At 36.7% G+C, this 21,897-nt stretch overlaps 2 protein-coding genes and 1 long non-coding RNA gene across 11 annotated transcripts in view; 2 read left to right on the forward strand and 1 right to left on the reverse strand.

The window, feature by feature from the left end:
* CASK (peripheral plasma membrane protein CASK) overlaps positions 1-9,357 on the forward strand; it is a 165,891-nt gene extending 156,534 nt beyond the window's left edge. For 3 of the 9 annotated variants that reach the window (XM_069056590.1, XM_069056596.1, XM_069056592.1), the window contains 6 exons: positions 2,323-2,373; positions 2,981-3,100; positions 3,159-3,281; positions 3,383-3,505; positions 3,558-3,733; positions 8,410-9,357. In XM_069056590.1, the coding sequence (XP_068912691.1) occupies positions 2,323-2,373; positions 2,981-3,100; positions 3,159-3,281; positions 3,383-3,505; positions 3,558-3,733; positions 8,410-8,589 (773 nt within the window). In that variant the 3' untranslated portion in view covers positions 8,590-9,357. The remainder of the gene's footprint in view (positions 1-2,322; positions 2,374-2,980; positions 3,101-3,158; positions 3,282-3,382; positions 3,506-3,557; positions 3,734-8,409) is intronic. The other 6 variants (XM_069056595.1, XM_069056597.1, XM_069056598.1 and 3 more) reach the window with 3 other exon arrangements.
* A 7,011-nt stretch (positions 9,358-16,368) lies between these two features.
* Positions 16,369-18,692, forward strand: LOC138136281 (uncharacterized). Its single transcript, XR_011161239.1, has 3 exons — positions 16,369-17,058; positions 17,106-17,258; positions 17,310-18,692. It is a non-coding gene; the product is annotated as an uncharacterized lncRNA (long non-coding RNA).
* A 1,525-nt stretch (positions 18,693-20,217) lies between these two features.
* Nle (notchless) lies at positions 20,218-21,832 on the reverse strand. Its single transcript, XM_069055390.1, has one exon. The coding sequence runs from the start codon at positions 21,689-21,691 to the stop codon at positions 20,258-20,260; it is 1,434 nt and encodes a 477-aa protein (XP_068911491.1). The 5' UTR covers positions 21,692-21,832; the 3' UTR covers positions 20,218-20,257.
* Positions 21,833-21,897: the final 65 nt, after the last annotated feature.

Raw genomic sequence — 21,897 nt, forward strand, 5'->3', positions numbered from 1 at the left:
AGAAGTGCAGCGCTGGACAGAGTTCGTGACGTGGTTTCAGCGTCGAATGAGCAAAAATCAAAACGAACAAAACCAATTAATTGACACTAATTGTTGCCGACGGCGACTTTTAAAATTTCACCGGCGAATTAAATAAACCTCGTCCGTTATAGACCTGAATTGTGTGAAGTGCCGTCAGGTTGGCACTAGTGATGATGTTACTAAAAGGCCGATGGGTATTTTAATTTTGTATGTGTGGCAACGATTCGAAACAAATTAAATCAGAACTTTTGAGTTCTTTGCTTCCCGAATTATCTGATAGTGAATACATTTCTCCGTTCGTTTTTCATTTTTGAAATAATTTTTGAAAATAAACGTTGCACATAATCCTCTTACATATCTGATTATTGATTTGTTCGATACCTCCCTAAAAAGTGAGTCTGTATCCATAGTTACCAGCGAGTGAACGTTTCTCTTTCGTTCACTTCACTTTCGCTCACTGTCTTTCACTCACTGGTTTTCATTCGCTCATAATTTTTTCCAGGACATCATGAGGAACATATAACTCTTCATCATCCATTTCCACAATTTCCACAACATGTACACAATCACTTTATTGACTTTACATCATTTTGTTCATTTTGTTTTTTTTTTTTCATAGCAACAGATCCGTCCAAAAATGTGATTTATTTTTATTTAAAATTTTTAATACAAAGTATCGAACAAAACCAATACAGCACTCGAGAGTAAGGCCGCTTTCGTTCACTTGAATTGCACGCAATTCGCGTGAGCGAAAACTTTGCCTCCCTCACTCTTACTGTAAATAACTAAACTTTTTTGGTTGATAATGTAAAACACTCCTATGAGAAACCAAATTAAAGGTGTCACAACCTTTATATTTTGACGCAAATGACATTTTTCTTGCTAGATTATAAAAGTAAATTTTGGCCGACCTTGAATTTGACAATTCAGGTCTATAATGGATGAGGTGTAGATCCATTATACATTCTAGTATTTCTTCGCACGTTTCTTCTACATCTTTCTTCACTCTCTTTGCACAGTCTTAATTTTTTCTTTTCAATTCAAAAATTTGTCACCGAATCTTGGAGTTTGTGTTTTTCTCTTATTTTTTTTTAATCTCTATCACGTTTGCTAGTTTTCATTCCAGTGCTAACTGTATACAGGGTGTCCCTGAAATGCGCGGCAAAATTTTAACCACGAGTTATAAAATCTGATATACAGGGTGTATTCTTAAAATGTGCCGAAATTTTACCTACGAGGTTGTGGAACAACGTAGAAGACTAAAAGTAATTTTAAAAAATTGTAGCTCAAAAATTAAATGTCATTTTATTTTTTGACATAGAATTTTTTCAATATTTTTTCCGAGTTCTACATGAAGCCTAGTAGCTCGTGGTTAAAATTTTGCCGCGCATTTCAGGAACAGCCTGTATATTTTCATTTTACGGTTTCTAATGGGTTTTTTCCTCTCAGTTTCCCACTCTTTTCTTCGCCATCTTTTTCTTATTATCTATTATACTTACACCATAAGTATTGTTTTAGATCTTCATTGTTCTAATCGGTTTTCCTTCTTCACTTTTTTAGACATCTTCCTTCACTCTAGATTTTAAAATATCTTCATTTCTTCTTTTAACTCAAAAATGTGTCATTCAAACCTCAAATTTCTTTGTATTCTTCTCTTAATTTTTCTCAAACCTTAACATTATAATATTCTCGTGGTAACTTTCTTCAGTTTTGTTGAGTCTTCTACGTTGCGACTAGTTTTTTCCACTCTTTTTTTCTCTACCTTTTTTTCCTAATATTTTTTCCAATAGGTTTTTCTCTTTGTTCATTCACCATTCTTGGATTGTTACGCACTTTTTTTTGTAGATTTTTCAACCACGAAACTTAATTCTTCTGCCGTTCTTTTATATTATCGCACTTTTCCACATCGAAACCCACGCAAAAAAGTTCAAACGAGATTCATTCGGCGTTACCCAAGTGCAAGTGACGTAATTTCAGAAGATTAAAGAAAAAAAAGTGTGTGCTTAAGACCGCACGACAGAAGTGAAAACTTCTATGAGCCCCGTTATTGATTGCGTATTGTCAACGATTTTAGCGTGTTGCGAACGATTTTAGCGTGTCGCATGAAACAAATTCACTGCCCGGGAATAAAATATGTTTGTGGTGCGCCTAAAGAAGTTTTCACTTAAAAAATCTTCTTTGTCCCAACTCTGCCCGGCTCGGTACACGTTAACCTACTCCGACACTAACAAACAAAAACAAATAAAACCAACTATGATAAACCCGTACTTTGGTGTGACCTGTATTTTTGTTGAATGCTAGACGTGGAAAAAGGATGTACTTCTCATGCTAACGGTTGTGATGGTACCACAGGTATATGATGCCCACATTACGTAGCCTAAAGCATGATACTTAAGCATTATTGTCTTACTTCGACTGTGACAAACATCAATGTTTTCCCTGGTAGACAGTGATTGTTTGTGATCTGCTGGGAAAATAACAGTAATAGTAAAAAAACACAAAAAAGAGAGAAACATAGAAAAAATAATAATTTTGGAAGAGAAAGAAAAAAATCAGTGCATGGTATAGTGATGCATACAGGGTGTTATTGAAAGTTGAGCTACAATTTTTTTAAATTGCTTTTAGTTTTCTACGTTGTCCTACAACCTCGTAGGTAGAATTTCGGCACATTTTAAAAATACACCCTGTATATCATGTTTTATAAAATGTACGCCAATGCGAAGTAACCTATGGGAAATATGCTTTAAAACAAGGAAACCGCATTGGTGTACGTTTTATAAAATATGATATACAGGGTGTATTTTTAAAATGTGCCGAAATTTTACCTACGAGGTTATTTGACAACGTAGAAGACTAAAAGCAATTAAAAAAAATTGTAGCTCAAAAAATAGATAACACCCTGTATATTGGGTAGAGGTTTGCGTCGTCAGCGTCGCGTTCTAATCTGTTCTGTTTGCAGTCAATTGCTCAATATTCGGTCGCAAGAAGAAACAGTACAAGGATAAATATTTGGCGAAGCACAATGCTGTTTTTGACCAATTAGATTTAGTAACGTACGAGGAGGTCGTGAAGTTGCCAAGTAAGTAGTGGTGTGGGAGGTGGAACAGCGAAGTGATCGCGATTTTGCGTGTTGGCAGTGACCGATCCGGCCTTCCAGAGGAAGACTTTGGTGCTGTTGGGGGCGCACGGCGTTGGCAGGAGGCACATCAAGAACACTCTCATAGCCAAACATCCCGATCAGTATGCTTATCCTATACCACGTGAGTTCCCAATAGCATGTGATTACGCAAACTCGGCCGACGGCCTCGTTGTGCACACTTCACACACGCGATACCAAACAACGATTGTAATAATAAAACAGACGACTCGATTGCAGATACAACGAGGCAACCCAGGGCCGACGAGGAGAACGGCAGGAATTATTTCTTCGTGTCGCACGACGAGATGATGGCCGACATCGCCGCCAACGAGTACTTAGAATATGGTAGAGCCAGATCGAACAGTTGTCACTTTCAGTGTAAAATATTGGCTTTCAGGCACCCACGAAGATGCCATGTACGGAACTAAGTTAGATACGATCCGTAAGATCCATCAAGAAGGTAAAATGGCCATTCTTGATGTCGAACCTCAAGCACTAAAAGTGTTGCGTACCGCTGAGTTCTCACCATATGTTGTGTTCATTGCTGCTCCGGCTTTGCAAAACATTGCAGATGTAAGCGTCACACCAGTATTGTCTTTTTGCGTTCTTTCACGAGACGCACACCGTCAAGGTCTCCGGCTCACTTTACACTTTGACCGACGAACGGCGAAGCCTTTTCACAACTAAAAAAAAATCTAATCGCAACCCTGGAATTGTTTCTCTTTGTTAAGCGCACGCCAACTACCGATCAGGTTCAGATTGCAGCGTAATTAGACTTGGCCAGACTATAATTCTCTGTAATATCCGACCGGCTAATTAAATAGTTTGTGCATTAATGCCGACTCCTGCTTGCTACAAACTAGTTGAATAGAATTTCAACACAAATTAGCAACATTAAATTGAATGCCGCGACGATAAATTCTTCGTAAAAGGCTTCGACGTTTGTACCGAACAGTCCAGTCAATCTGCGACGGCACGCGCATTATTCATAACAGGACAAGAAAATATACGATCGGTGCAAAAAAAAATGTCGAAAATATGTAAGTCACGCGAAATCGGAATGTTTCGCGGTGCGCTTTCACATCGGAGGGTTTTTATAAATGTTTCTTACATCGTATACAGGGTGTTTCAGCTAAGATTTTCGAGCCTAATAACTCAGTTATTTTCCAGCGGCTTTTTGTGAAATTTAAAATGCAGATATTTTAGACGGTGGAGAATAAAATCCCATTAATGCAATCACCCAAGTCTTAAAAACATAATTTTTACATGCTTTTTTAAAATGTTGAATCAATTAAGATTTACATAAAAAATTGATCGTCAATAAAAAATGCTGTAGGGAAAAACTCGCCCTTGAAAGATGTCTGCTTTGCAAGAAAAAAGCAAAAAACTGTGTTAAACGTGGCTGCAAATGCAAAAACGTACACGCGTATGAAACAAACGCGCAATTTTGCAGAATTTTGGTCATCCCTTTTCGCAGAAGCGCAGGTGACATATTTGACGTTTATCTTGCTAACCTTACAAAACTTACAAACAACATTTGGACGTAATTTATTATACTGGGTGCTTTAATTCTTCCATAAAGGACTAAAACACGATCGGGATATTTTAGCAAGGTAATTTAGTTCACGTACGCTTCCTGTGTCTTCAAATAAATTGACGACTCTCTTAACCTTACATTTTGTAAAGCCTACATTTGGATAGTGTTCCACGAGAAAACGAACTGTGTCATTGAAGTTCTTACGACACTCTCCATAGGCAAATTTTTTTTCCTTTTTCAACAATATTGAAATTTCTGCCGCTGTAGTCTATTTTTAGAATATTTTCAATAAATTTTCACAATTTGACGTTTCTAATCAAGCGCGCACAATTTTGACAGACTTTAAAGGGTGTACAAAATGTTGCTTGGCAATCTTTCATCAATTGTTTCAAAAGGTAACTGCTCAAATACCTTCATATTTTACATTAAATTTTTAACGACAAAATCTAATCTTTTCGTTGAATCAGACAAGTGATTTACTCAATTGTTTGTGTAGACCCCCATTTTTTAATGTTTAACAATCGCGCATAATTTTCGATAAAGGAAACATGTGTTAAAATTACATTTTTTAACTTGAGGTAATTTTATTATTACTAATTGAATAATACATAGCGGAACTATACGATCGTAAAGGTCAATGGATGTGATTGATTACTTTTGGGTGTCTAAAAACGAAGGGATTTAAGATGGTGTAATTCAAAGTAAAAAAAAAATGTATAAAAACAAAATCGAACACCTCAAAACAAATTTACTTCCTTAACTAACTCGGAATTCAGTTAATACTTTGAAAAATGGTAAATAATGAAAATTGCAAAGTGAATAAAGTGACAAGTGGGAGCTGCCAAATGTCCAATTTCCAAATACATGAGAGGCGGCACATCTATTCGTACTATTGGGGACAAAATACTTTGGTCATCATTTTTCTCACTTCAAAAAAAAAAATATGTAAACCAAGCATTAACGTCAAGTCAACATTCATGACAATTTCAAATTATTTACTTTTCTCTTATCAAAAATATGACACCTTCCACCGTTGAAAAATTTATAATCGTCTCCCCTGCTTCTAAGGGATTGTCCATGAGCCAAATTGCTTTGTGGAAACTTTTTCAATACTCCCTCCTTGGAATTTCTCATTCAGTGGTCCATTTTTCGGTATTTAACATTTTGCAATGGCGAGTCTGACAGTGACAGTTAGTGACAATGGTTGACAGTACTGACAGTAGTAAAAAATAAGGTTAACCATCCTAATGCTTGATTTACAACTTTATGTCACTCGAATGACTTTGACGAACAAAGTAATTTGTCCCCAATAGTACACCATAACGTTGCCAACTGTGACGTTCGAAACATTTATAATAACCCTGTATTTATACAGGGTGTGTCAGCTAAGACTTTCGAGCCTAATACAGTGTTTTTCTTTTGGTTTTCCTGTTTTGTCAATTGTATTTGACTATTTCTCAAAACTATTTCCTATCTCTATTAAATGTCGAAGTGACGTAAATTGACAATTTACAAAAGAGGAAAACCAAAAGAAAAACAGTGTATCTCGTTTATTTTCCAACGGATTCTTGTGAAAAAATGTTGTAAGGAGAAACTCGTCCTTGAAAGACGTCTGGCTTGCAAAAAAAAAAAAAAACTGTGTGAAACATGGCTGCAGATGCAAAAACGTAAACGCGTATAAAAACGCGGACTATCGCCAAATTTTGGTCACCTCTCTTCGCACAAACGCAGGTGACATATTTGACGTTTATCTTTCTAACCTTACAAACACTTTCAATGTTAAAGACAACATTTGGACGTAATTTATTATCCTGGATGCTTTAATTCTTCCATAAAGGACTAAAACACGATCGGGATATTTTAGCAAGGTAATTTAGTCCACGTACGCTTGCTGTGTCTTCAAATAAATTGACGACTCTCTTAACCTTAAATTTTGTAAAGCTTACATTTGGAACGAGAAAACGAACTGTGTTATTGAAGTTCTTACGACACTCTTCGTAGGCAAAAATTGTTTCCTTTTTCAACATTGAAATTTTTACCAATGTAGTCTATTTTTAGAGTATTTTCAATAAATTTACACAATTTGACTTTTCTAATAAAGCGCGCCCACTTTTGACAGATTTTAAGGGGTTGCTTGGCAACTTTTTAGCAATTGTTTCAAAAGGTAACTGCTCAAATACCTTCAAAATTTAGATTAAATTTTCAACAACAAAATCTAATCTCTTCGTCGAATCAGACGAGTGATTTAGTTAATTTTTTTGTGTAAAGTCCATTCAAAAATCAAAAAACCACCAACGTCGCATTTTCCTCGATAATTACTATCGGCAACGTTGTTTAGTGTAAAATTTGGTGAGAATTGTAATTTTGAGGTTAAGTGTTTATTAAATGTCTTGTTTTTCTGGGCATGTTTAAGTAAAAATAACAAGAATCAATAAATAAATGAAACGTGCTGCTAATAAAACAATATGAACGGAATTCAAAGCAATTGAATTTTATTTTGAATCAAATAAATGTCATAATTTATAGTTACCAACATAGTATGAAAAAATATCTACCTAGGATTTTTTAAATTTTACCAACCTAAAGCAACAGATAGGGGTTTTTTAATTTTTGAATGGACTTTAGACACCTATTTTTTAATGTTTAACAATCTATAGTCTGTTTTTTTTTAAATCAGCTGTCAGTGTCAAAACTTTGTAAAAGACCAGACTGTGTTACCCTAAAACCTGTACTTTCCGACCAACTGTATAACAATTCCCCCCACGTCAAAATTGAGGTTATGTCTGTCTAACGTAATTGAAATGTCGAACGTACTCACTACTCAGTGTTAAAGGTTTCAATAAAGAGTATTTTGCAGAGCATGTACTTTCATTTAGGTACATTGAAGTGGAATTTGGAACACAACGATTTTTTGTAATGAAACACAGTTTAAACAATGAAGAAAACATTAATTTTTTCGGGGTTGAATACATTTTGTCGTTTTAAAGCCATCACATATGATTGCAGACGTCCAACGTATCTATTTTAGAAAAGTATTTACGGAAATAAATGAGAATTTAGAAAATAGGTATTTAATACGATCCATTGAATATGTTTGAAGCTTTCTCACAAATCGCCTTTTTACTCAATTCAGGATTGTCACCTTTCAACTCTTCGCTCTACCGAATCAGGGCCATTTTTTCACTCTCTGTGCACTACGAAGGCACTTTTTCAAATTTTGTGCGTTAATTTTTCAACGCAAACGCAAATGACAGTTATGCGCAATGACAGCGCCGATGACCTTGCACGGCTCGACGTTGCCAACCTATATTGTGAAATGCACTTTCAACTGCTCATACCAACTTGACAACACTTTGACAGCTGGTTTTAGAAAAATGGACTGCGCTTAATTTTCAATAAAGGAAACGTGTTAAAATTAATTTTTTTAACTTAATTTTATTATTAGGTACTAATTGAACCTTCACCGTCTAAAATATCTGTATTTTAAATTTCATAAAAATCCGTTGGCAAATAACCGAGATATTAGACTCGAAATATTTAGCTGAGACACTCTTTATTTTTATTAATTATGTAAACAACTGTGTGAAAATAAAATATGATCTAACGAATCGACGTGCACCAGTCGTGTATTTTTTTGCAATCTCAGAATGAATTTTGATTTGAATTTGACCGGACTGGAAGTGGTCCCGTGACGAAAAAATGTTTCTTTCAGTACGACGGGAGTCTAGAACGACTTGCCAAGGAATCTGACATGTTGCGACAGGCCTACGGGCATTACTTCGACTTAACAATCGTCAACAATGATATCGACGAGACCATCGCCGCTCTAGAGGCCGCCATCGAGAGAGTCCAGACCACACCCCAATGGATACCGGTCTCTTGGGTCTACTGACAACAACCCTCCATGGAATTTGGCTCTCTCCAGAACTTCTGAGCCGAACACCCGAACATCCGGTTTTATTGAAGTGAATTAACAGTGGATACAGAAGCTGTACACAGACAGACATACACATACACACATTCTCACACACGCACGTACACACTCACACACACAACACTTGGTAGTCTTTCAACTGTCTTTTTTCTATCGTCATAGGACTTAGCGCACTTCTCTTTGTAGCAACGCGACTTAGCTGTACGTTTGTTTTTTAGGTTACGTTCGCGTCTGCGTCGACCAATCGCTCGCCTCGGATTCGTGTCGGGGGGGCGGAGCCGCGCCGGCGCAGATGCAGACATTTTTAATTAGCGAAACGGGTATTTGCAGAACTTCCAAAGATACGCCGATACCAAAGCCATATGTTGATTTGCAAGATGATTTTCTCGTTCGGCGAGAAACGCAATAGACTTTCTACTAGCCTAGAAAAATAGGGTACTCAAGATTGAGATACATTCCACGTTATGTTCACGCGAGCACGCCCACATCCGGTACTTCGTAGCGCAGAACAACCCGAAGTCACAGTAGGCGCGACTTTCCAATCTACACAACGCACAAATCAGTGAAATGTTAAAGGAAACAACGTAACGAAACGATAATTTGCTTCAATATAAAGTTTATAGCAATACGTCTGAAAGTATTAATCGTAATTATTATATAATGTGATTTTAAGAAGTTAAAAGTGCTCACAAGTACTGTTTTAAAAAACAAGCGACGATTAGAGAATTTTTTGAAGAAAAAAAAAATATTTAGGTGAAGAAACGGCGCGAATCAGACCTAACAACATACCGTTCTTTCTGGTTTCATCAGTTTCGCTTCGATTTGATCGGTTCGCTTCCGAGCTTGTTAACATTAAAAACATATCCGATTGGAGGACGGAATTGCAATTTTCGATTGGCGGGAATCGCAAACGAAGACGAAAAATGCCAAGAAACAACCGTTTGTCTAACTGTGAAATAATCGCATCAAATTATAATAGAATAAATAAAAAAATATTGTATAAATTTATTATAACAGAATACTATGCTTTTCAATTTTCATAATGATAGTGAGATAAAATTGTTCTATTTTGAGGCAGTGGGTTTAATTTTGATAATTTTTCTGCTGTTTGTATATTATAGATAAGTGCCATTGTTTGTCTACTTTGTGTGAAGAGATTTAATTGTATCATTTCGGTCATGATCGAACGTATGATTAAAAAGAAAACGAAACACATTCATTAAACTTATACAAGTGATTGCTTCCTTAAATAAGTGTACCTACCTACTTAAAGAAATGAACTAAAGGGTATTCCTAACATAATTTGATAAAAGGTAGTGTAGCGATTTAAAGTTTGCATTTATTTGAATAATAGAACAATGTAGGTTCAATATTTCTGAAATAAAATGTAATATAATACAAAGTGTAGTTTTATTTCCCCCGCCGAAATATCGAAGGGGTTTTTCTGTTGTTATCACAGGATTACGGAAAAACTCCAAGGTCATCGGACAACATGCGAAATGCGTTAGTTAACGTCACGCCACACGGTCACCACACTGTCCGCACCGATTTGTTTTTTCGGTCTGTTTCTTGCTCCACGACAGTCTCCGGAAATTTTTCGCTCGTATCGGCTTCAATCAACAGGTCTGAATTTTCCCGACCAGCTAAGGCGATGATTTTGGGTTCGTTGGATTCGTTTCTCCTTCCTGCTGATCTCGGTACCAGAGAGTCGCGATTCGGTCCATAATTAGCAGAGTTATCGAGTCTCAAACTTGTTTGGCACTCCCAGTTAACGAAATGGCGTCCCCTTTCAAAAATTTTAAACGGCTGTGACTCCCGAATTGAAGCAGCTGGAGAGATTCATTTTATACCCTTACATTCCTCTTTCGATCCTCTTTTTTTATTCAAAGTAGATTCGTTTCGGAGAGTCACAAAAACGCTACTTTCATGTCTTTCCCCCCAACTCTTTTTTTAACTATCTTATTGGGATAGATCCTCCTCCTGTGAAATCTTCTGATTCAGTTGTGTCACTGGCCCGAAATTATTCATACCTACTATCGGGCCTTCAAATAAATATATATTTAGAGTAGGCGTAGGAGACATTCTAATTCTTTTAACAGTGTAAAGTTATTTTTGTAGGTAACCAATTATTATCCGGAGTTGCATAGTATGCATAGTAAGGTTTTTCCCAATTTCATATTGTCATATTCCGTGGAGGGAGAATAGAGAGAATGCACTACAAAAATTAAAAATATTTTCTAACCTAATTTTATTTCGTTAAAATGTCAGGCGTTTCTTGTGTCATTTTCTACGCTGGAAAAATGTTGCAAACAATTGAATTTCCATAGGTTGCTCTAAATATAAATTTATTTGAAGGCCCGTTATAATGGTTTGCACAGGATTTCGCTTATTACATCGGGTGTTCTTTACCTACATTTCCGGTCAAAGTTGGCGTTCAAGAGTCGATTGTGAACGCATCAACTGTTTCAATCTTACCTCAGTTTTTGTGTTCTTTATGTTTTTATTCACAATCGGTTAGTAACGTACAGCTTTGCGAACTCCTTATAGGTTGGAAAGTGAGCGATTACACGCGTACCTACACATCAATCGGTCAGTAATAGTGAAAAAAAGAAGTCAGTAATGAGTCGTTATCGGTCAGTAATGAAATCCATAACCTCGGCGAAAGTATCATTCTTGTGTCTCGAGAACTAGTTCATCTCGAGGACAAGGCTCTCGGTAAACTATTGTTCTCTCAACAGGAATGAAATACTTTCCGAGATTCCGCCTCGGTATGTCATATACCCGGTGATTTTAAATGATTGTGACTTTTTTTCATAGGTTGATAATATTATTGTTGGTTGTTCTGCTTTTTAATGTGATAGTTGACATAAACATAGGCGTCCTCGCCTATTTGACACAATTTATTAATGCATAAAATGTCGAAATGACGTACGTACGCCAATGTGTTGATTAAGGTATCAAGTTTGCCAAAATAATTTATGAAAAATGTTCCCAACTTAAGAAAAAAAAGTCACAATCATTTAAAATCACCCGGTATGTACTATCCATTTACTAAACTCCCGCACTGTCAAAATGTTTGCAAGTTGCCGCACTGCCGTTCTGAGACTAGTAATTTTTACTTTAATGTTGGCGCAAAAATTTGAAATTTCAAATTTGAAGTTAAGTTTAATAAATTCGCTTTCTTTCATTCAAAATATTACATACTTACAAATGGCTGAACAAGAAGAAGATATGAAATGTAAAAGAATACTCTTAACGGCCAGAGAGAAGCACGGTATTGTTAATTATTGTTTGGAAAGAAGAGAATTGACTCCATTAACATAACCAAACTTTTCTTGTTGACGTTTTTATAACTAGATTTTGTGTACAGTACTGTACAGGCAACTGAAAATGTATCTCACCAAGGTATACTCCAAAAAAAAAATCGAAAATTTGACACTGACAGTGCCGGAGTTTAATAAACGGATAGTACTATTACATGCGCGGTGCATTCACAATCGACTCTTCAACGCCAACTTTGACCGGAAATTTATATGAACACCCGATAGAAGATACGGTAATGATTCTTGCACCGTTCGATTCCTCTCGTTATCGTGTAAACTAATCCAGCCTAGAACCGACAGTTGGCGAGTAAAATGAAGTTAATTTTGAGTTTGTGTTTTTTTGACAACCAGACCACAAAATGGCGTCTGGGCGGAACTTTCCCTATCCCTGAATTCAACTCGTCCAACACATCAAGTTAACCTCGATTTGGTTCAGATTCGGGAAAAAAAATATCTCGAAAATAAAACGCCTTCTCTTTTTTTCGCCTAAGAAAAATCTTATGAAGCATGAATATTGCACCATAGATAACCCATTTTTTTGCACATAATTCTAATGTGGCTCCAGGGCGATTACGTAGACGCGTAGACCACCTTTCGTTTGGTCGGATTCGCAATTTTAGATTGTTGAAAATTTTCGAATTTTCGAAACTGGTTTTGGTTTGCACATGATCTCCCTTATAATTGAAGATACGGTAATAATTCTTTCACCGTTCGAGTCCTCTCGTTGTCCTGATTAATTATTTGTAAGGTACTTACCCATAGTTACCCAGAAGATCATTGCCCAGTAATCTAGTGTCACCACCACGTTTTGGGAAAGGGCGACAATGAGAGATTCTTGCGTTGAAGCACTAACGCAGTTTCGTAAAGAAAATACACACTTCATTATTATGGTCGAAAAACCGTTTTGACGAAGATTGAAAGCGGTTCACCATTTTTTTGCTAATACTGGCCTAAGATCGACTTGTTTAATCACCATAGAAACAAAAACAAAAAGTCGAGAAATCGCGGTTACGTGAAAGAACCTAATTGGTCCGTAACAAAACTACGGGATGCAAAACTCGGGGTGTTCTGACTAACACTTCATTGGATTTTTTATTAAATACATTTGGTTCAAACTGCTGACTTGGTTCTTGGTTGACTAGAAATTTCTTCTTTGTAGCTCCCAGAACACAAAGCCGCATCTGTGGGCGGCACATTTTAAATTCAAATCGCAAAAAAAAAACTTAAAGAAACTCGTTTTTTTAATTTTTTTACACATAACTTCCATTAAATTGGCTCTAGGGCGATGATTTTTTGGTCAATGGAATCCTTTCGTCAAGTTCTATACGTAGACCACTTTTTGTTTGGTCTGATTCACGTTTAAATAAATGAACATTTTCAAATTTTGGTCCAAACCAAATCGGTTTACACAGGATCTCCCTTATTAGTTATTATTGAAAATACGGTAATGATTCTTTCGCCGTTCGATTCCTCTCGTTCTCCTGACTAATTTTCTGTAAACTAATTGATCCTCGGACGTAATCTCTCTGCGGAAATCACTCAGACTATACTTTTGGACAGGCCTGTTATAATAATACAGCACATCGTGGGATCATGCTCGTGCCACTAATACTGTCAAAACTACAGCGGTACTTATCGGATTTTTATTCAAACCACTCCCCAAATATTCCTGACACTAATAACAGAACTAATAAGAAACTGTAAAATCATCTGTAAAAGTTTCAACGATTTCCAGCGATTTCAAATTTTACGTGCCCTAGGTACTACTTTTTCTACGTAGAATTTACTAATTTGGTGATTTTTATGTCAACCAATCTCTCGCGGGACAAACTATACCAATACCCTATTTCAATAAAGTGCTGACAATATCCCTGTTCCAAGATTGCACGAAATGAGGATTCGTATTTTCTTGCAAGTCAGCATCAAAATGACAAGTCTTGTAATAGCAGAAAGTGAGGTTACGAATACGTAAGGGCCGCTTTACATCTCATGTCAATGGAGTGACGGCCAAGGGTCAAAATTCCGTGGCCGTAATTGTACGAACATTGGCTTTTAATATACAGGGTGTTTAAAAAATTACGCACTAAAACTACAGTACAGTGTTCAGAAGCATTTGGTAAGTGAGGGAAAAATATTTAAAAAATTCTTGGTGTTAAATTTGCACGTGGATGAAAGTTTCTTTTATCATAAATTTGACAACTGCGTGCACTTACCAGTACCTACCTAATTTGAAATAGTTTCATCGATTTTTGCATAATTTTCGGTAAATCGCATTTGATATTAAAGACCACAGAGATTGGGTTAAAAGTTATTAATCATACTTGCCTTATGCATACTTTAGTTGCAAGTTTTGGGTGTTATTTACTAATAATAAATTACAACTAACAACGTTTAAAGATCTTTACAAAAACTCCCATTGTGCAGAGAAATGAAGACCAAGAATTTTTTAAATATTTTTTCCTCACCTACCAAATGCTTCTGAACAACGTACAATAATTTTAGAGCGGAATTTTTTAAACACCCTGTACAATATAGATTGTCAACTCCACCGCTTTCTAAAAGAAACAAATGTGAAGTTTTATCTACAGTTGTCATATACAGCCGCGGACAAAAAAAAAAGTAGGACTTAAGTCTTATTAATAAATTTAGCCAAAATTGAATTGAGTAAACCGGGGTTATTAATAATAAATAAATATTTTCATAGTAGCCATTGAAAGGGCAATTTAATTGATGTCCCCGGTCCCGACTTTGCATAAAGCGGAGAGAGTAACATTATGTTTGGAAGCTGAAGGCAGACATTTCAAACATTTACTCGAGTTCGTAAATACGATTGGAGCTCCTCATGATTCTTTTACAACCGACAGGTCACACCTTTATGAAAATCAAGATTTCAACGTTCTCAAATTCACTAACCTAACTTTTAAGACTGACATCTGATACCTAATTGAAATTTTAACGAATTGCCAACTGAAATTCTTGGTCACACCCAATTCTAATTTATTTTTTCGATCTCACGGTATATACCTAAACAATGAATAGTTGACGAACTAGTTTCTAGACTGATGTAAAATTAACATTGTCTATTTCAAAGGTTAAGGACAAGCTAATTCCTGTAAATGATTCCCATTAATTTCACAAAATAATCAAATAGGTAAGTATAACTTCCATTTCGTTCTAGGTACTTAATAAAACTATACTAGATACTCATCCAGAAGCTTGACTAACATAAATCCATTTATTATTTAAAAATATGGATTTTACATTACTCTAGTGGTTTTTAATTCAGGCAAGTAACGAAACTTAAATTATTAGATATTAAGTAGACAGTCTAACAAATTCGTTATAACCAGTCGGTACAAGGTGAATATGTCGAGACACAAACATGACCAAATCACTCCATACAGAGGTAAACTTTTAAAATGCACTTCTTTTTTCATTCACTTTTTCATTTCAGAGGAGACCGATGAATGTTTCTCAGTTATATACAGTATTTTTGTAAAATTCGGTTATCACAAAATCACAAAAACGATAAATTTTTGGTGCGCACTTTTCCACTCGATTTTCTACATTCTACAAGTCTACTACCTTATTGTCAAATTTAATCAAAGCCTCCTGATGAAACATTTATTCGTGATGACCATGTTTCTTTATGTGGGTATCTACCAAATACCAGCACTCAATAAACAATTTCTTTTTCCGGTGCGAAGATGATATTCGCAATGATTTACTTAGCCATTTGTGAAAAACGTTACACCGAACAAAGTAGCAGCTTTCACAGATTTGCTTGGTCCATCGACAGTGCTGGTTTGGAAGCAAAACAATCTATCTTGAACAAATCAGCAATGAGCAATGTGATTAACTACATTTCTTTGTTACTGACACTGTTTATAATTGTTCTTAATTTGCCGATATGGGGAAACGAACGAGAACTTTTTCTCAGTGTTGAGGTTTTTGAGTACATTTTTGGCAATTGGGCAAAAATTCCACACACAATCTATTTTGCAACTGTTCCGTATCTAACTTATACTGCCTTTAGAGTACCGTTTATGTTGTTGTACTGCATTCTTCAAGTGCAAATACAAATTTTTCTCGTCAAGGAACACATTTTGCAAATTTCTGATCATTCTACGGACTCGAATAATTTAAACGTGATTGACGATGTGTCGTATCAAAATGCAATACACCAAAGGTTGTGTCGGGATGCTCGTCAACACTACGAGATAAAAAGGTGTTGAACATTATTTTTCATTCAACCAATAATATTTTGATTTACAGGATTATTGAAAGCCTTTGCGAAGTTGTGGAAACCGCGATGCCCTTCATTCTTGTTATCGGTATGCTTCTGGGCATTGGTTTAGTCTTCTTTATTTTAGATGTAAGATATGTATCCGTCACAATAGTGTTAATGGTATTGTATTCTCAATTTGGTTGTAGGTCGTAAAATTTTATTGCATATTATGGGGGATTAACAGGCACAACGGTTGGGTTTGAAAAAGTTGAGAAGCGGCGCGTGCCGTTTTCCGTACAATGCAAATATACAAAATGTACAATACAACCCTGCTTAAAATATTACCTGCTAGTGGTAAACTAGGATTTATAAGCCCCCCAAGATCTTTAACTTAAAGTACCATAAAATTTTACGACCAAATTGAAAACACAGTAATGTTAATGTTAGTGTTAGCCAGAATGTTAATCTTCAGAACATTGGTGAAACGTTCACAATAATGGTGATGGTGATGTTAATGTTAGAAACGATGTTAAGAGATCCAGAAAATGTCTGGTTCTTTACCATCTTCGTTAACATCTACCAATCACCATCGAGAATATCGAGAATTTCACGCACGCGCAGGCTCAGTGACAGTTCACACCACGTTGACAGCTGTAACATTCCATCTCCACTAACATTATAACATTACCACTAACATTAACACTATTGTGACAGACCCAATAGGATGAATTTGATAAGTTAGATTTATTGTGGTATTTTTTTCAGAATTTTTCAAGTATGAGCGATATGTTGAAAATCCGTATATTTTCGCTTTTGTTTTGCACCATGTTTTTAATGGCAGTTTTCTGTAAAGCTGGTCAAGATATTGTTGAAGAAGTACGTATTTAATTCACTTTGAGCCTTTACTGTATCCTCTGTTGTAGACTGATCGAATATTTGACGCTCTCGGAACTTGTTCTTGGTACATTTGGAATATCAAAAATAGAAAAACACTTTTAATTTTTATGGCAAATTCTCTGCAACCTTTCAGTTTCTATTTCGCTGGAATTACAGTAGATTATAAATTAGCCGTGAATGTAATTATTTTACTGGAATCAAGACAATCATAATGACTTTTCATTCTGTAGGTGATCAAGACATGTGTTTCCTATGGGTTGGTTTTGCGTAGCTTTAATGAGATGGGACAGTAAGTTAAGCATAACGACGTTAGAATTTGTTGCATCACTTTCACTGAGCAATTTTTCTTAAATAATTGACATTTTTGACATTTTAAATGTAAATCAAGTATTAATGTCAATATACACGACAATTTCAAATTATTCTTGTCAAAAATATGGCACCTTCAATTTTTGATAAATATACAGGGTGTAACAAAAATAAGTGCATTAATTTTAACTGGTAATAATACTCATCAATTACAACTTTTCTAAATAAAATTTCTTGGAATTTGCAAAATTGAACTGCCATTTGTCCACTTTTTATTTTGACGTGACATTGACGTTGAATGCAATTTTATAAATCTGAACATTTTCTTAGTAATAAGACAGTAATGTCGCGAGCAATAAATTTTGGTCGTCAATGTCATTTCAAAATTTGGCTAGATTGTCACAAATTTAAAAAGTTTCCCTGCCTGAATATGCCCATGTCAACAAGGTGTCAAAAAAATGAGAACAAAATAACAATTAATGTCATACAACATGATGATAGGTTATGACATTTACGACTGTTTTACAATGGAGCATTTTCGATTGCGTCAAAGAATCACCTTGACGACCAAAATTTATTGTTCGCAACTGTACATAGGTATTTGAATTCAAACCACTAATGTAATCTAAAATCCATTTTTAAATAATAAACTACTATTACCTACATAACTATTTTATTATTTCATAAAGTTAATGCGAGTTTGTGTCATTTGTTTTATGTTATTTTAATATCAGTCTAGAAAACTGCAGTCCCTCAATTATCAATTGTTTTGTACACATACTTTGTTTCGATCGCTTGAATTACGTTTTCACCGTCAAAATCAATCTAGGTCAAATTTTGGAGCATTATGGCAACAATAATACTAAGGGCCAGTTTACAGAAGCGAAATTAAGTTAATCGTAATCAAATGCGAGATTAACTGAACACGTGATCAGATTGAACCAATCGAAGTTTCGGATTCATGGGTTAATCGCGCATTAAAATTTAATTCGAATTAAATATTTCATTCTCATTCTATAAACTGGCCCTAAGGCTCGATTGTATAAAGCGATGTCAAGTTCGTTGTTAAAGTTAACATAATGTTAAGCCATCTGATTGGGGTATATTTAACATTGGATTTGAATCAGCCAATCAAATGAACGGATTTCCGACTTGACGCGTTGTTAGCTGACACGATGTTAACTAAGCTTTATCAACCGGGTCTTAGAGTCTCCTTCACGTCAAAAGCAAATCATTCTAGACACGTTCAGTATCCAATTTCGTCCGGATTCGCTACAAGAAATTTTTCCAAAACACCATGAACCCCTCCCTTCTATCGAATTTGCACCCCAGAAAAAACATTTAAACGGCCATAGCTCCCTTATTAAGCATAATATGACAATGAGTTCTACACCGCTGGATTCCTCTTTTCAATGCGCTTCTTTCGAGCCGAAAAATTTTTACCTCGCTTTTTTCGTTTAAGAGAAATCACAAAAAACCCTCGCCGTCATGGTCAACCGTGTTCTTTCATCATGTATTCTGCAGCGGATTATGTGGAAATGTTAATAATTTAATATAAATTTGTGGGCAGGTCAATTACGAAATCCTGTGGTATGTCTTCAACAGAAGAAATTAGTTTTTCTATTTTGCGTTTAGAATTAGTATATTAAAAGACAAGTTTCATAAGACCAGTCTTGAAGCACGAATTCAAGATTAAAAAACGAGTGGCGTAGCCACGAGTTATTTAAAGAATGAGTGCTTCACGGTCTTATGAAACGAGTTTTTTATACTATTTTTTGTAATTTGCCCTTTTTAAGCCGTTTTTAAACAAAAATGTTTACTTTCCTCGATTTAGGGATTTTTGTGGCGGTTGGTAATGTCTTAATTTTAAAAGGAAAATTTGATCAAGTCTTCAAAGTCGCCTTTTGTTTTATCCAAATTCTGTCACAAAACACGAATATGGAAGATAATCTTTCATGTACGCCCGCTGAAATACGTGAAATTGCCAAAAATACAGTCGCGAATTTGTGGCCTGATAAATTCTGATAAATAATTCTTTGCACATTTTGTAATTTAAACTGACACGCATGACGGATCAAGCTTTGCCAACCTAAAAATTTTCGTAAAATGTTCCGTGAAATAATGGCTATAAGGACATCCCAGATGATGACGTCGCGTTCGTTAATATGTCTATTAGAGAATCAAAATGGAGGCAAATTACAAAAAGTCTATTCTAGCACCCAAATGACGTCATTTGAGGTCTTTGGCGTGTTAGAATAGACTAGTAAAATTTACTGTATTGATGTTGGTAGCGTGAAGTGTCAACTGACACGTCAAAAAATAAATCTCGCAGAGAACAAGGCTAATTAATAAATAATAATAAACAAAACGTTTAATTTTCATTCTGGGATTTGGACTTCTTCGGCAGTAAATTTTCTAACGTCTTTTGTGCAATTTGCCTAATTTTCGGCGGCGTTAGTGATAAACTTGCTTCAGCATTCATTTTCAAACATCAAATGCGAAAATAAAAAAAAATCTGACGTTTTCAATTAATTTTTTTCACAGCCGGCTAAAATTATGCCACATAAAAAATGTTACCAACAACACCTCGCCTGATCTGGCGTCCATTGAATTTTTTTATTACAATAAGGGGGAATGTTGGTATCTATGACATTTGACGTAATTTGAAGCAGAAAAAAAAACCTGATAAAATACAAGACCCTACTTACTTACCCTTTTTTTATATGTATTATTTTAACCTCTAATGAATTATCAAATGACTTCTTTATGTAGACGCCTCCATCATTTTTGGGAACTCTTGACGCAGAGTAGGTCAATAATTAAAACAAATTTATCAATCTAAACGTATATTTCATATTGACAAAACCAATTAGTACTGCCAGAGTTTAAGAACATTATCTTTGCCCCCCGATGCCACTTTCAACCCATCCGTGGCCCAATCCACCGCATACACTTCATCCCCGTGCCCCGGCAAATCAACTTCGAGCTTCTTCGTCTTCAAATTCCACAACTTGAGTGTCGAGTCGGCGCTGCCGCTCACCATGAGCCTCGAATCCGCCGAAAACGCAATCATGTACACCGCTTGCACGTGCCCCCTCAACGTCCCGACGAACTTCCCGGTCTTCGCCTCCCACAACTTGATACTCTTGTCGAAAGACGCCGACGCGAAGATCCTCCCGTCCGGCGAGAACTTGACGTCGTTGACGAGCTGCTGGTGCCCCGTGAGTCGCGCCAGCGGCTTCTTGTCCTTCTGGGGATCCCACAAGAACAGCGTGAAGTCGTCGGAACCCGAGACCAGGCGTTCCCCGGTCGCTGCTGCCACCTCGTGGTAGCGCTTCAAGGCGAACTCTTGCGACTTCTTCTTGTCCTCGGCGGTCTTGTTCGAATCGGCGACCGGGTCGAAAGCGCCGATTCTCAAGATGTAGTCCGTGTTCAAGGCTAGGGTGTTGACCCAGTGGGCGTGTCCTTCGAGAGTCCTGCACAGCACGCCGTCCTTGGCGCGCCACACTTTCACTGTCCTGTCTTGCGACGCACTGTACAGCAATCCGGACCCGCCCCATTTCACCACGGTCACGCTTTTCGTGTGCCCCGAAATCGTCAGGACCGTACTGCACAAAACTGTGTCCCAGATTCTTACGTCGCCGTCTTTCGACGAGCTCGCCAACAGTCTGCACTCCACGTTTTGATGGTAGGGCTCCCAAGACAGAGACGTAATCCACTGTTTGTGCCCCACCATTGTCTTCCCCAACTGCTTACCACTCTTGGGGTCCCAGATTATCACACGGCCGTCTTTGCACGCCGACGCCAGTTTCTCGTTATTGGGGGCCCACGCGATGCACAGGACCCAGTTCTTGTGTCCTTTGCACGTATGGTAAGGAGTCTGAGTGTCAACATCCCAGAAACGCACACTCGTATCACCCGAACCGCTCGCTAAATGTTTACCGTCAGGACTGAAACTCACGGAAATGACGGCTTCGGCGTGGCCTGGCATGGAACTGGTGCATCTTGTCACCGGACGCACCCGAAACACTGCCTGCTGCTGGTACACAATATCTACAACGCTTTCTGTGTTTACGGCGTCGATGTTCAACGCTTTCTCGAGAGTGTGGGTGATTTCGGTGTCGTTCACGTAGAATAAATACGGAACTTGGTCGTCTTGTTGCAAAATTGCGTTACAGATCAAGGTTAGCTGCTGGACGGTGCAATCCAAAGGCAGGTCCATCATGTCCCCAGCTACTTCTCCGGATTCTGATTTGAAACGACACAAAAGTCGTTTCTGCTCCGTTTCCTTCTTATCTTCCATTCTTTTTAAACAATTCTCGGCCCCAAAAACATACACATAACCTCACTTTTACCACACACGTGCGACTCGCTGTGACAGGTGGCAGTGGCGTCCGAGCCGAACTCCCCGAAAATTGTTTTATTTTAAATTAGTTATCGAATGATTAGAACGAAGTTACCAGATCAGATCTACAACTACAATATTGAGTTGATTTTAATAAATATGGA

The sequence above is a fragment of the Tenebrio molitor genome, chromosome 8, assembly GCF_963966145.1.
Source record: "Tenebrio molitor chromosome 8, icTenMoli1.1, whole genome shotgun sequence".
NCBI lineage: Eukaryota > Metazoa > Arthropoda > Insecta > Coleoptera > Tenebrionidae > Tenebrio > Tenebrio molitor.